The sequence below is a fragment of the Colobus angolensis genome, unplaced genomic scaffold, assembly GCF_000951035.1.
Source record: "Colobus angolensis palliatus isolate OR3802 unplaced genomic scaffold, Cang.pa_1.0 Scaffold355, whole genome shotgun sequence".
Classification (NCBI taxonomy): domain Eukaryota; kingdom Metazoa; phylum Chordata; class Mammalia; order Primates; family Cercopithecidae; genus Colobus; species Colobus angolensis.
In genome coordinates, this window is record NW_012116877.1 from 1,669,605 (window position 1) to 1,684,419 (window position 14,815).

Here is a 14,815-nt window from a genome sequence, read left to right on the forward strand (position 1 = left end):
TATACTGTGGGCCGGGCGCGGTGGCTCACGCCTCTAATTCCAGCACTTTGGGAGGCAGAGGCGGGCGGATCGCCTGAGGTCAGGAGTTAAGAGACCAGCCTGGCCAACGTGGTGAAACCCCGTTTCCACTAAAAATACAAAAATTAACTGGGCGTGGTAGCGGGCGCCTGTAATCCCAGCTACTCCGGAGGCTGAGGTAGGAGAACTGCTTGAACACAGGAGACGAAGATTGCAGTGAGCAGATATTGCGCCACCGCACTTAAGTCTGTGCGACAGAGCGACACTCGTCTCAAAAAAAAAAAAATTGTGCCGTGTGCTTCAACTAAACTAGGAAAGAAGTCGTGGGATTCTAATCTTTAGCTCTAATCGCCACGCCCCTTCACCCGAACTCTATTTCCCAACATGCCCCGGGTTCCTATAAGTCCGCAGTCATTGTGACGTAATCCCACAGCCTTCTGGGAAGCGTATTTTATTTGTTCTCCAGCTGGGAAAAGGCTTAGGGCTGTGGACTACCACTCCCGTGAGGTAGTGCGCAACTCCACCCTGTTCGCGGCGTCTTCGAACGTGCGGCGGCAGCCATGTTGGACGTGGCCAGCACAGGGGCCGGCACCACGGGGTTATCGAAGCAGCTGTCACGATGCTGGGGTCCCTGGTGTTGAGGAGAAAAGCACCGGCGCCACGGCTACTCCTCCGGCTGCTCAGGTCCCCAACGCTCCGGGGCCATGGAGGTGCTTCCGGCCGGAATGTGACCACTGGGAGTCTCGGGGAGCCGCAGTGGCTGAGGGCAGCCGCCGGGGGGCGCCCTGGAACATCGCCGGCCTTGTTCTCCGGACGCGGGGCAGCCACCGGGGGGCGCCAGGGAGGACGCTTCGATACCAAATGCCTCGCGGCTGCCACTTGGGGACGCCTTCTTGGGCCCGAAGAAACACTTCCAGGACAGGACAGCTGGAACGGGGTCCCCAACAGGGCCGGACTGGGCATGTGGGCCCTGGCCGCAGCGCTGGTTGTTCATTGCTACAGCAAGAGTCCGTCCAACAAGGGTGATTATGAGATCTGGATTTGAGGAAGGGAGAGGCGGGAAAATTGTCCTAACTTCGTATCTTAGGAGGGTGGGAGGTGCTTATAGGTTTAGATCTTTAGTGCCTAAGTCTTGGAGGGACTCAGACATCATCTGGTAACAGGGGCAGGGTGTTGCCCTAGAGACCTCATCACCTTGGAGTTGTATAATCTCCTATCATAGATCCGCCTCCCCTCTCTGGGCATCATTTTATCCATCTGTACAATGGGATATTGGACTAAACATCTAATATTACAGCATGGTCCCCTTATGTTTCTCATATTCTGCCTGGTCCAACTCCTCCTTCCTGAGCTCTCCAGGAAACGGAAACAATGGGGTGTTCTAAGGGCAACCTCTAGATGGTTTAGAGAAGTTGCCAAACTGCCCCCCAAACCTCCTGTCACCAAACGTACCAGAGTCAGGAAGAACCTGACTCGGTTCTAATGCCAGCTTGACCTTTATTTATTTATTTATTTATTTTTGAGATGGAGTCTCTGTCTGTCGCCAGGCTGGAGTGCAGTGGCGCGATCTCGGCTCACTGCAACCTCTGCCTCCCGGGTTCAAGCTATTCTCCCGCCTCAGCCTCCCGAGTATCTGGGACTACAGGCGTGGGCCGCCATGCCCAGCTAATTTTTGTGTTTTTAGCTGTTGGTCAGGATGGTCTCGATCTCTTGACCTCGTGTTCCACCTGTCTCGGCCTGCCGAAGTGCTGGGATTACGGGTGTGAGCCCCTGCTCCGGCCAATTTATTTATGTAGTGAAGGATAATTTCTTAACATTTTTACAGTACTGTTATTTTGATTCCTTTTGGAGTTCAGCGGCCTGAGTCTGTCAGTGTCAGGATTTTGCTATGTCTGGTCTCACATGCTGTTAGGTGATCTTGCTATGTGGGATAGTTGGCAGGAGAAGGAAGGTGGATTCCTGGAGGCCCAAGGGCAACTGCTGGGGGACTGGCTGATCCTGATTAGCATCTCATCTGGATCCATGAAGCTAAGCAGCAGCTGAGAGAGTGGACAGAGAGCCAGACTTATGACCTATGTGAATCCAGCCATTCAGGTTCTTAGTCATTCATCAAGAAGACAGACTGAGGCATGGTGTCCATAGATTCCGTGCACCCCAAGCTCTGAGAATTTGGAGCAAGAATGAGGGAGTGCCTTGACTTTCATTCGTTTGATGTGGCCAGTTGTAAAGGAAGGACTTTGGTCGGGGGGAGACAACACTGGGGATCTTGTTTTGGTTCTGTGTCTAACTCTCATTGTGAATTTGGACTTTCGCTTCTCCTCAGTGGTTTTCTGTTTCCTCATCTACAAAATGAGGGTGTTGACCTAGACGCTAAGGGCATCTAGCTTAGGCATGCTGTAATCCTGTAACTTCCAGCATTTTGGGGGGTACCCACTGTGCGTCTAGTTTTAGGCTAGGTGTGTGGGAAGTCCTAAGTTAACTCAAAATCAGTCAAGGGGATAGTGCAGGCAGTTGGAATGTGGGGCTGGTGAGTGGTGCTGTGTGTTGTTGGGGGATCAGAGGGCCAGTAGGGTCAGGAAAGCCTTCCTGGAGTATTGAAGACCCCAGAGGATGGGAAATTCAAACTTGAGTTCTGAAGGATGAAGTAGAAATGAAAAGGAGAGTGACCTTGTGAGCCCCATGAGAGCAGGAAATGTATCTTCTCTTTTGTTTTTTCCGGTTATACCAGCAACTTTCCCTAATACCTAGACATCATTTGCGCATCACAGTGTCTGGAACTTAGTAGGTGCTCAGTAAATGTGTGAGACTCGGATTATATTCCATGCAAAGGCCTCGGGGAATGGAAATTAGAGTTTCAGGGCACCATGGTGTGAGCAGGGGCTTTCTGAGTGGCCAGCTTGGTTGGAAGATAAGGTCTTTGGAATTAGATGAGAGCAGATGGAGTGGGGCCTGGATGCCAGTCAGGGGTGGGGTGGGTGAGGGTGTTGGAATTTCTTCTGTAGGCAGTGAAGAGTCATGGAAGGTTCATGAGCAGGGAATGTTCTCAGTCCAGTGTATTTGGTGAGGACTTGCCTAAGAAGTTCCTGGGGGTTCCAAACTGGATTTTGTGGCCTATGAACTCCAGCAAGAATACCAGGCTCTGTGTATAATAGATAATGGTCAAAGCCGTGACCAGTTCCTGCTGGAACTGACTTGCCAGCTACCCTGTCCCCCTGAATGAGAGTTTTGACCCTCAGCGCAGTATGGTAGAAACTGAACCCTTTTAGAAGCAAGGAGGCCCTGGTTCTTAGCTCATTCCTCGCTCTGTAACCTTGTAGAAGCCACATTTTTTTCTGCAGAGTGAGGGGACAGTGGATACAGCCATCTCCAAGGAAGTCTTGATCCCCTCCCAGCTGGTGGCTGTCTGAGCCATGCTTGGGTATGTGCTTTGGGTACATCTGGTGAGGTAAGTAGAAAGGACCTGTCACTGGAATCTAGGCCAGGAGGCATTAGTGTCTGAACCACAGGACTGGCTTTCATATGCATGATAAGGTGTATTGTACAGATAAGGAAACTCAGGCTCAGGAGGTTAGATAAGTGTGCTAGGTCATACAGCAAATACGTGACAGAGCCGGGCTAGACCCCAGGTCTGACTGTCTCCAGATCCTGCTCTTTCACTCCACTCCAGTGCATTTGCTCATGGGTGAGTCTGTTGGCTGGACTGAGAGTTCCCTGAGTCAGGGCTGGCTATGAGTCCATCCAGTGCCCAGCAGTGTAGCTCACAACCAGGCTGGGCACAGAGGATTCCATATACCTGATATTGAGCTATTTGTGCCTCTCCTGTTGACTTTTGAGTTTTTCTGAGTCAATCCAATTTTCTCTATGGCCACAAGGTGGTGGCAACAGCCTGCAGGCTGCCCAGACCAGGCCAGACTGACTTAGCTAGCATTGCTTTTCTTCTAGGCTTGGTGTTTCCTAACCAGAATCTCTGCTATGGGTCTCCCTTCCCTGTGCTTAGCACTGGGGAGTTTGCAGACGTCTCAACCATAATTTCATCTCCTTGACATCCTTGTGAAGCTGGCAGGGCAAGGAGTTTTGTCTGTGTTTTACAGTCAGGGAAGCTGTGGTTGAGAGGGAGAGGAGCTGTCATGGTCACTTGGTGAGTAGTGGGAGTGGAATGAAGCCAGATCTCAAAGACTCCTAGCTGAGGCCCTCTGCATCCTCAGAGAGACCTGCACCCTGCTTGCTCCCCTCATTCTACCTTTCCCTTTGAGTTTATGACTTTTGACATCAAGATTCAGAACTGGGTTGAAGAACTAGAGTTGAGGGAGAAAGTGGACAAGGTCGGGGAATGGTTAGTAATAACTCTTACAGGAACATAAAACATATTATGCAGAGCTTCATAGATTATGAAGAGCACACTATTTACCATAGGCAAGACGTGGTGCTAGCAGTTGACATGCATTCCCTCTATGATGAGAGGAGTTAAGAGTTTGGGCTCTATAGTAGAAAGGTGTGAAAGTCAGGTTGTTAACAGTGGCCACCATGTGGGAAGGGAATGATTAGCTTTCTCATTATATATTGTGGCATCAGTTTGCTTGTTAAAGTCCATGTTTCTAAAGTACTGCTACTGTCTTAGTGGGCCCTCCATCAGTCCCGAGGCAGGTGTGTCCTGGCCACGGATCTGACCAGTACCCCCTTTTGCTTCAGATGCAGCCCTGTTGGAAGCTGCCCGTGCCAACAATGTGCAAGAAGTCACCAGGTGAGTTGAACCCCAGGCCTTGCTCTCCCTGACAGGAGAGGTTGAGCAGGGCAAGCCTCTTCTTGTGTGATGACTTTGCTTTAGAGGAAATCCTCACCCTAAGCTGGGAACTGTCCCCTGTGACATCTCTGTAGTCACAGAGTCACCTGGGCTCCCTTGACCCAGATCACCCCTTAGATATTTTCGGTAGGAAGTCAGCTCCCAAACATCCCTGGATCCTTCAGCTATTTTGTTCTTCACTGGGTTGGTTTGGACTCCCCCCAACCCCCACATCCTGTGGGTTCTTCTCTGAATCTTCTGATTTGTTCTCATTTCCTTGGGGATGGCCACGTGTTACTGCTTGCTGACTGGACAGGTTGCAGGTGGGCATCTATGGAAAGGCTTGGGGATTTGGGACAGAGTTGGAAGAGACCATCTGCCAGAAGGTCTGGGGCTAGAAATGCCTGCCTTCAGGGCCAGGGGCCCATACCTGGCTCTGCCCGGGGACAGACTGCATTTCTGTAGCTTCACTGGCTCAGCTAGTCCCCAGTGACCACTGGGAGGTTGAATTTGAGGCTTATTATTCGGCAAGGGCAAGATTCAACTAGGCTCAACCCAGTGCCAGGTACAGGGCAGAGTCTGTGTCCAGGATGGATGCTCAGACTGGGGCCAGCATGGGGCATCAGTTACAGGGCTGTTGGTTAAGGGCCGAGGTCTTATTCTTGTTGAAACTACCGGCCCCCACTGGGCCTCACCTTGGCCTCTCTTGGCCCTTTATATAGAGCTGGGTGGCCACAGGACACCCCCCTTCCTTGCCATCATGTCCGCATGTTAGACAGGAAGTCAGGTCTTGGGGCGGCTATTTCCACACCCAGTGCTACAGGCCCTTAGTGTTCTTCCCCACTTCAGCTTGCTGAACATACAAGAAAATGTTGAAAAGCAGCCATGGCCCCACCAAGACTTACTGCTTTGATTCCCTTTCGTTTTATCTGCAGCATTCTTATTGATTCTCAAGAGTGCTTTTGAGTATTAATGTTCAAGCCTTAGTTTTTAATAAACCACTTTTGGAAGTATGGGCTGGGAGTTGTTTTGTAGCCAAATAAATATGATGGAGCAATAGTTTAATAAACATGCAATGATGCATCTTAAAAACCAAGCACAGATGTCATCCTGTTGTTATAACAGCCATTCATAACTGCAGGCTGTGTGTGGCATCTTCATTCCTCCAGAAACAGATGTGCCTTGCTTCATTCTGTTGCAGTGCAAGGGAGTACAGGTATGGAAACTGACCCTTGCTGACCCTGGAATCACCTGTTGGCTACTGCTGAGGGCTGCCAGGCTGCGGCTTTCCCTTTTTGGCAGTACATTTGCAGAGCAGCAATGTTGGGAATCCATTCTTCCATCCCCCAGGGGATGCCACTACCTTTTCCATTGAGCTGCCAAGCATTGATTAGTTCTTTCAAATACATGTTTTTCTAATAGCAGTTAAACACCCACCTCCAAAATACAGAAAGTAATTGAAGTTAACAGTGTATGTGTGATTCAGACAATTTTTCTGAACATTCATTCTCATGTGGATAGTGTCTGTGGGGGCTTTTCACGTGTGTCCCCAGGCTGTAGCCTGCTTTTCTCCTGCCGCCTCTTGTGCCACCTCACTTGGTCAGGATGACCCTGTCAGAATCTCCCTTCACTCCACATGAGGACATCAGAGATGAGCAAGGCACAGACCTGCCCTCAGTCCCCATCTCATACAAGACCACAGAGCCGGGAGCAAGCTGACCAAGGCGGGAAGCAGATGCTGGCTGGCTGCTGGGCCTGCAGAATATGTTGATGCTCCTGAGGTGGGATTTGTACAGGGTGTCAGGAAAGAGGGAAGGTTGTCTGAGAGAAACTGGAATGTGCAAGGCTTGCCATGCCCAGGGTGAGGAGTTTTGAACTCTTACTCTATACACAGTGGGGAGACGTGGGAAGTTTTTGAGCAGAGGAATGACCCAATTAAGGCTGACTTGCAGAGGAATGAAGGATGGACTGTATTGGGGAAAGGCTGAGAGCCGATCTGTTAGGAGGCTGTTTCTGTTTCAGTAAGACAGATTCAAGATGATGAAGGCCTGAAGGAAGACATCCTTCCCTCCCCTTCCCCCAAAGCAGTTCTTGATTATGAAAGCGTGAGTGGGCCTCTGCTGGGCGCTGCAGGTGGGGGTAGAGGGAGCCTGACCATCCTTGCTAGAAGGAAACTTTCTGGAATTCCTACAGCAGGTCCTTATTCAGCCTTTCTGTACCCTAGACTCTGTACAGGTGGTTCCTGCTGCTCTTTATTTCTTACTCTGTGTCCTGGGCTCTTAGCTCTGCCCAACAGACCTGCCTATAGCAGGATAGAATCCCATGCTCATTTTTTCTTTTTTAAATTTGCACATACAGTCATGCGTTACTTAACAATAGGGACACATTCTGAGTAGTGCAATTTCATTACTGTGTGAACATCATAGAGTATACCCAAACCTAAATGGTAATAGCCCACACACCTAATCTATGTGTGGTATATATAGCCTGATGCTCCTGGGTTAGGAATCTGTATAGCACATTATTGTCCTGAATACTGTAGGCAATTCTAACACGATGGTAAGTATTTGTGTATCTAGACATATCTAAATACAGAAAAGGTAATTTGTTGCACTGTGATGTTGAGACAGTTACAGTGTTACAAGGGGATAGGAATTTTTCAGCTTCATTATAATCTTATAGGACCACATCCTAAATGCAGTCTATTGTTAACCAACGCATCATTGTGTAGTGCGTGACTGTAGGTTACACATGATTGGGTCACCGTGTATATGATTGGTATGGTCAATGATAGCAGTATTTAGAACAAAACTCAGACCTCGTAAATAATATTATCCTTTACCCTTCTTCCCCACTCGACCTCTCCGGGGCTCTGTACTGTGTCTCTACTTGACCTCCCCCAGCTCTTGTCCTTAGCCCCAGAGTCTTGGGAAAGTTCTGGATAGTGAAGGGCAGAAGCCTAAGGCTCTTCTGCTCCAAAGGGGGAGGTGCTCGATCTTCTTCTTCAAGGACACCCTGGAATCTTCAGTCCGTGGGCCCTGGATGCGGGTCCTCCACACAGACGGCCCTCTGCCCTGTGTGTTCATTATCCTCTGCTTACACCTTTCAAAGCTCTAGTGCTGCTTTCCTTACAGAGCCTTCTTGGATTCCTCCCAGCTGGGTGTGATCTCATCTTCATTTGCCCCTTTCCCCGCACTTTCATCCTATACCTTCCTTCTGGTCTGGGAGAGTACGAGGGTCATCTAGGAAGGGCCATGGCAGTTTGTCACAGGAGGGAGCTGCTTTTGTGGAAGAAAAGCTGGAGGTCGGGTTGGAGAAGTGGAGCTGAATGCCACTTGCCACACTGGTCTTTATATGAAGAAGTCTGTGGACTGTGTTTCATGTGAAACTGCTGGATTGTGTGCCTCCTGAAGGGCAGGGACAAGGTTGCGTTTTCTACCGTCTTTTACCCTGTTCCACAGCACAGTGGCACTTACTTGTTTTTTGTGACTCTTTCTTTGCTTTTTATTGACTTTTCAGTGTACCTGAAGTAAGCAGTCCAGAGTCTTACTTTCACACTCCCCTTGGCTATATCAGAGGGAGGCCAGGTCTCTTCTCCTTCCTCCCTCCCTCCCTCCCTGTGTAACATCCATTTTCTCCCTTCTCCCCTGAGGCACTTAAGTTCATCCATCTCTGGCTCCTCAGAAGTGGAAGCCTGGCCTCCTACCTGTCAGCAGTGTGAGCAGGTGGTCCTGCTCCTGTGCTTACGCCAAACCTGAGCCTGAGGAACTGCTCACCCGAAACCTAGGGCACAAGGCAGACTGGAGGCACATCTGTCCAGGCTCAGGCCGAGCCCTTGAGGAGTTGTCAGGACTGGGACTGGGAAAAGTGAGGCCTCCTGTTCTCCCAGCGGAGATCACATTTCCTTCAGGACTAACTGGGTGAAAGACAACACCCCTACCCCTCTCCCTTCTCCCGGCAGGGGGCTAGGCCTCTGCTGAGTGCTTCCCTCAGTTGTTCATCAGCCCAAGCTGTCTAGTAAAGGAAGCCTGGTGAGATCAGTCTTGGGCCTCAGACTGCCTGCTGTTTTTCTCCAGGATTTATTTGTTCATTTGACAAAGAGCATCTGCCCTATCCTGAGTCCTCTGCTTGACACAGGGAACACTTGAGCAGGCATGATTCCTGCCCATGATGACAGAGTCAGGGGTAAGCTGTGGCAATAGGGTGGTCAATGCTGTGAGACAGGAAACTACAGGGGCTGTAGGAGACCAGAGGACAAACAGCCTGGGGGATCTGAGAAAGCCTTCTAGAGGAAATGACACCTGGTCATAGACTTAAAATATCAGTTGGGCTTTGTAGATAGAAGGGGAAGGCATTCCGGGCAAAAAGAGCAGCATATGTGGTAGCACGAGGCAAGGAGCAGCCTGGGGGGTGTATGGGAGGGGAAGTCACTTGCTGTTCTGTGTTGCTGGATCACAGTCTGAGGCCAGGAGGGACTGGAGATAGGTAGGGACCTGGTTGTGGAGAACATTGATTGACTCTCTGTTTGTCCCTCAGTCGCCCATCTGTCCAGCCTGTGCTTTGTGCCTAGCCCTGAGCTGAGTTTGGAGGAGGAGGGTGGCAACAAAATGAGGAAGGAGAAACAGTCCCTGCCCTGGAGGAGCTCGTGTGCCCTCTGGTGAGAAAGAAGGACATGAGTCAAACATTGAGAGCCAGTGAAACAAGGGACAAATTACCTACCTTTCAACTAACATGAAAATGGTAATACCTAACCCAACAGAGTGGCAGAGTCATTGCTACTAATAACAAAATGATTAATTCATTCAGCCAATACTTATGAGTGCATATTCGGAACTAGGCATTGGGATGAATGTGGCAGATAACAGTAATGAACAGGACTGGTGCAATCCCTGCCCTCTTGGCACAGTCCAACTAGGAGTCAGATGACTAATTATGCAACTATAATTATGTACTTCAAAGCGAAGTACAGTTTGTCTTCTCCACAAATGGTGCTGGGTCGACTGGATGTCGACATGGAAAAGAACACAGTTGGACCCTTATCTAATGCCGTACATAAAAATGAACTCAAAGTGGTTCATGGACTTAAATGTAAGAGTGAAACTATAAAATTCTTAGAAGAAAACATAGGAGTAAATCTTGGTACCTTGGGTTGGGCAAAACTTTCTTAGATGTGGCTCCAAAACACAAGCAATGGAAGAAAAAAAATTGGACTTTATCAAAATTTAAAACTTTCATGCTTCAAAGGACACCATCAAGAAAGTGAAAAGACTCTCACAGAATGGGAGAATAATTTGCAAGTCATGTATCTGATAAGGGACTTACATCCAGAATACATAAAGAACTATTAACAACTTAACAGTAAAAGGTAATTTAAAAATGGGCTGGCCGTGGTTGGGAGCCTGAGAGGCAGGAGGATCACTTGAGGCCAGGAATTTGAGACCAACCTGGACAATGTAGCAAGACTCTGCCTCAAAGAGAAAAAAAAAAAATTAGCCGGATGTGGTGGCATGTGCTTGTAGTCCTAGCTACTTGGGAGGCTGAGGCGGGAGCATCATTTGAGCCTGGGAGTTGGAGGTTATAGTGAACTGTGATTACACCACCACCCTCCAGCCTGTACAGCAGAGTGAGACCCTGTCTCTTAAAAAAAAAAAAGGACAAAGTATTTGAATAGATATTTCTTCAAAGAAAATACAGAAATGACCAATAAGCAGTTGAAAACATGCTCAACCCTTGTTAGGAAATTCGCATCAAAACCAGATACCATTAGGATGGCTATAATAAAAAAGCTAATAAGAGTAAGTTAAGTGTTGGTGAAGATGTGGAGACGTTGGAACCCTCATACATTGCTGGTGGGCATGTGAAATGGTGTAGCCGTTTTGGAAAACAGTTTGATAGTTGCTCAAAATGTTTAACAGGAGTTACCATAAGACCCAGCAAGTCCACTCTAGGAATATGCCCCAGAGAAAGGAAAACATGAACACTCGTATACATGAGTGTTCATAGCAGCATTATTCATATTAGCCAAAAAGTGGAAATGTGAACCTAAAGGAAAAAACTAAAGCAAAATTAGTAGAAAGAGTTTATTGGGGCCAAGTTTGGGGACTGCAGCCCAGGAGTCTAGATTCAAGTTGCCATAAATATATGCTCCAGATTAGCAACAGTTGCAAGTGGGTTTTTAAAGGGAAAAACAAGAGGAACTTTCTTTGTTTTTGTTTTTGTTTTTTTTGAGACGGAGTCTCACTCAGTTGCCCAGGCTGGAGTGCAGTGGTGCGATCTCAGCTCAGTGCAAACTCCGCCTCCCAGGTTCACGCCATTCTCCTGCCTCAGCCTCCCAAGTAGCTGGGACTACAGGCGCCCGCTGCCACGCCTGGCTAGTTTCTTGCATTTTTAGTAGAGACGGGGTTTCACCGCGTAAGCCAGGATGGTCTCGATCTCCTGACCTCGTGATCCGCCCGTCTCGGCTTCCCAATGTACTGGGATTACAGGTGTGAGCCATCACGCCCAGCCCTTTCTTTGTCCGTCACCCGGGCTGGAGTGCAGTGGCATGATCTCAGCTCATTGCAACCTCTGCCTCCTGAGTTCAAGCGATTCTCGTACCTCAGCCTCCCGAGTAGCTGGAATTACAGGCACACGCCACCACACCTGGCTAAGTTTTGTGTATTTTTGTTTTTTTTAAGTAGAGATGGGGTTTCACCATGTTGGCCAGACTGATGTGGAACTCCTGACCTCAAGTGATCTGCCCACCTCAGCCTCCCAAAGTGCTGGGATTGGCCTGAGCCACCACGCAGAAGAGGCACTTTTTAAGTTGTTTACCAATAATTTACATTAAAATAACATAAGCTATTGATGGGCTATACATTGTTCTTTGTATCACGTATTCCAGGAACAACAGGAAAGTAATGGGTGAGGCAGCTAGTTAGGAAACTACAGGGGAGAAAAGAAAGAAGAAAATGGCTTTAAATAGTTGCCCCCAAGCATGGGGCAGGGGTGTGGGGTCATGGCTGAGTCCTATACTCAGGTCTCTCTGGACGTGATACATTTTGCGTAAAAATATGATAGAACAGTACATCAGAATATTATTCATCAATTCAAAGGAGGTACTGATAACATGCTACAACATGGATGAACCCTGAAAATATGCTAAGTGAAAGAAGCTAGTCACCGAAGGCCACTGTCTTTGTCTGTTTGGGCTGCTATAACAGAATACCACAGGTTGGGTGGTTTATGAACAGCAGACATGTATTGCTCTCAGTTCTAGAGAACAAAGTCCTAGATCAAAACCTCTGTGTAAACGAGATTGAAGTGTACTCTTAAGGATGAAGAGAAAGGCGGAAGACAGTTCAGTTCAGTTAGAGGGAATAGTAGGTGGAAGGTCTTGAGTCAAAGATGTGGAGAAATTGAGGAATTGAGAGAAGGCTAATAAGGCTGGACCCTAGAAAGCAAGGGGGAGAGTTGTGTCAAATGAAGTTGGAGAGTTAAGCAGGAACCATACCACACTAGGTCTGTAGGCCATAGTAACAGTTTTTATTTTTGTCCTAAGAGCATGGGCAGCCACTGAGGAATTTTCAGCCAGTATGTGTATGTGTGAGAAAGACTAACAGGTATACATCGTGACATGATATAGATCTGCAGTTTTAAAAGATCATTCTGGTTGTTTGGTAGAGAACAGATTGGTAGAGATCTGTGGTGGATGCTGGAAGACTGGTTGAAAAGCAGCTGGAGTAGTCCAGGTGAGAGAAGATGTGACGTGGACTAAGATGTCAGCAGCAGAGGGGGAGGAAGTAAGCTCGATAGGACTTGGTGGCGGTTAGGACAGTGCCTGGCACAGTGCCTGCCACACAGTAAGTGTTCAATAAATGAATGAATAGAATTGGATGTGGCTGATTAGGGAGAAGAGGGTCTTAACGAATTTCAGTTTTCTGGCTCGATCATCTGTGTAGATGCTCTTACCATTCACTGAGATGTGGATCCCTGAGGAACACTGGGTTTGGGGGGAAAGATTATGAGTTCAGTTTTAAACATGCTGAGTTTAACATGCCAGTGGAAACATCAATTAGGCAGTAGAACCTCTGGATCCTTCTGACTTCCCGCTATATGTACCATGTTGCCTCTTAAATTATCATGTAGGAGATTCTTTTGGTGTCCTGTTTTGATTTCCGGTTTTATGGCTTTAGAAAATAAATAACTTCATACTAGCCCAAGCTGGTTTACTAGACGGCTTTGGGGAAAAAAAATCTGATTTGGTTTACAGTTCAGGAAAAAAGAAAGGGTTGGGCTTTGTTGAGGGGTAAACATATTTCTTCTAGCTTTGCATTGATGGCTTGGTTTGGTTCTTGTCCCTGGATGCCCCAGCTTGGGGCTTGAGGCACTTGCTGTCCATGTGCCAGGATTGAGGTGTCCAGAATGTGCTTAGCTACAGCATAGGTAAATGTCCTGCACATTGATCCAGGGATTTTTATCTAATTAACAAAACCCTGGCTGTTAAATACATTTGGCTGTCTCGGGGCCTCAGAGAGGCTGTCTGTTTATTGATTGTTGTATCCTTTTGGCTGGATGGGAAGATATTAGTGCTGGCATCAGAGCAACCAAAACATCCAGCTCTCTTAATCAGGAAGTATGTAAATATCCTTGTGGCTTGCAGTGGATTGAAACAAAAGCTTTATCCTAGACCAAAGGTCAAGGCCTCAAGGGCAACACTCCTGTAATTTGATACTTATAGTGAGAGCTTCTGAAGATCCTCACGCAGTTTTTTGAATGCTAGGGTATACACAGGCTTTTTGAATGCCTTTCCAGGATTTTGGAAAGGCTGCATAATGTTACAGAAAGAATGCAAGAGTTTTAGAATTAAAAGACCTCGTTTCTACTTTTGACATAGTTACTAACAAGCTATGTGACCAATTAATAAGTCACTGAACTTCCCTAAGTCTTAGCTTCCAGGTCTTGTTCATGGGGTCCCCACTGGTAACTTTTAAATACAGTTCTCTAGTGTTCAGAGAAAACTGAGTCCTTCTGGAAGGGTCCAGATCACACACAAACCCTACGCTTGCTCAAGTAGACCTTGTACCTGTCAAGCAGTTCTACAGAGTGGCCCAGGGCCTGGCTTCTTTTCTGGGGTATGTGGCTTGCTGTGGCTCTGATTGCTTGTTCCCGGGTGATGGAAGGCAATTGGGAAAGATTGGATTAGCAGCTTCTCGATAACTTCATGGGTAGGTGAGTTGTGGGAGCAGCTGGTCAACTGCCCAGAAGCCCTGCAGAGGCAGACAGTTGGCCATGAGCAGAGAACAGCCAGGGCCTAACGCAGTGGGCCTGGAGGGACAAGTCATGCCACTGAAAAGGAGCCCAGCCAGCCCTGTGTGGCCTTGGGCTAGTCTCTCAGTTTCCTCGGGAGCCTCCACTGTAAAATATCTTTGATATTACTTGTCTGATCACTTTCCCAGGATCTTGTGAGCATTTCAGGCAGGTGACTCCTTGTCTGGAAAATTCCTCATCCTTCGGTCATCACTGTCACATCTTCCTGAAAGCCTTCCCTGATCCCCCAGTGAAACGGCTCTGATGAGTGGAGGGACACCAGGGCTCCTGTCTCATGTTGAATTAGATGAGACGACACGGACACACGTGGATTGGTTTTAAGGAGCGGAGAGTTTAATAGGCAAGAATGGGCAAGAAGGAAGGGAGAAGGAAGAAGCTCCCCTGTACAGAGACAGAGGGAGGGGGTCTCCAAAGCCAAGAGAGGGAACCCTACCTGTCATGGATACCAGCCAGGTATATACAGAGGCTGGAGGAGGCGGTATCTGATTTGCATAGGGCTCAAGGGATTGGTTTGACTAGGCATGTCATTCATGTACCCCGCAAAAAAGCTGCCCTCCCACCCTAGCATTTTAATATGCAAATGCAGGGCACCATGTCCTGAGTAACTGGAATTGCAGGCATGTGCCACCACACCTGGCTAATTTTGTATTTTTAGTAGAGATGGGGTTTCTCCATGTTGGCCAGGCTAGTCCTGAACTCCCGACCTCA

General features: G+C 48.1%; 1 protein-coding gene across 1 annotated transcript in view; it reads left to right on the plus strand.

Annotated features, from left to right (window-relative positions):
- Positions 1-427: 427 nt before the first annotated feature.
- Positions 428-14,815, plus strand: part of LOC105519631 (caseinolytic peptidase B protein homolog) — a gene marked incomplete at its 3' end in the record, with an annotated part of 67,115 nt that continues 52,727 nt past the window's right edge. Inside the window, exons 1-2 of the mRNA XM_011953064.1 lie at positions 428-1,040; positions 4,708-4,759. Of these exons, the coding sequence (XP_011808454.1) occupies positions 638-1,040; positions 4,708-4,759 (455 nt within the window). The remainder of the gene's footprint in view (positions 1,041-4,707; positions 4,760-14,815) is intronic.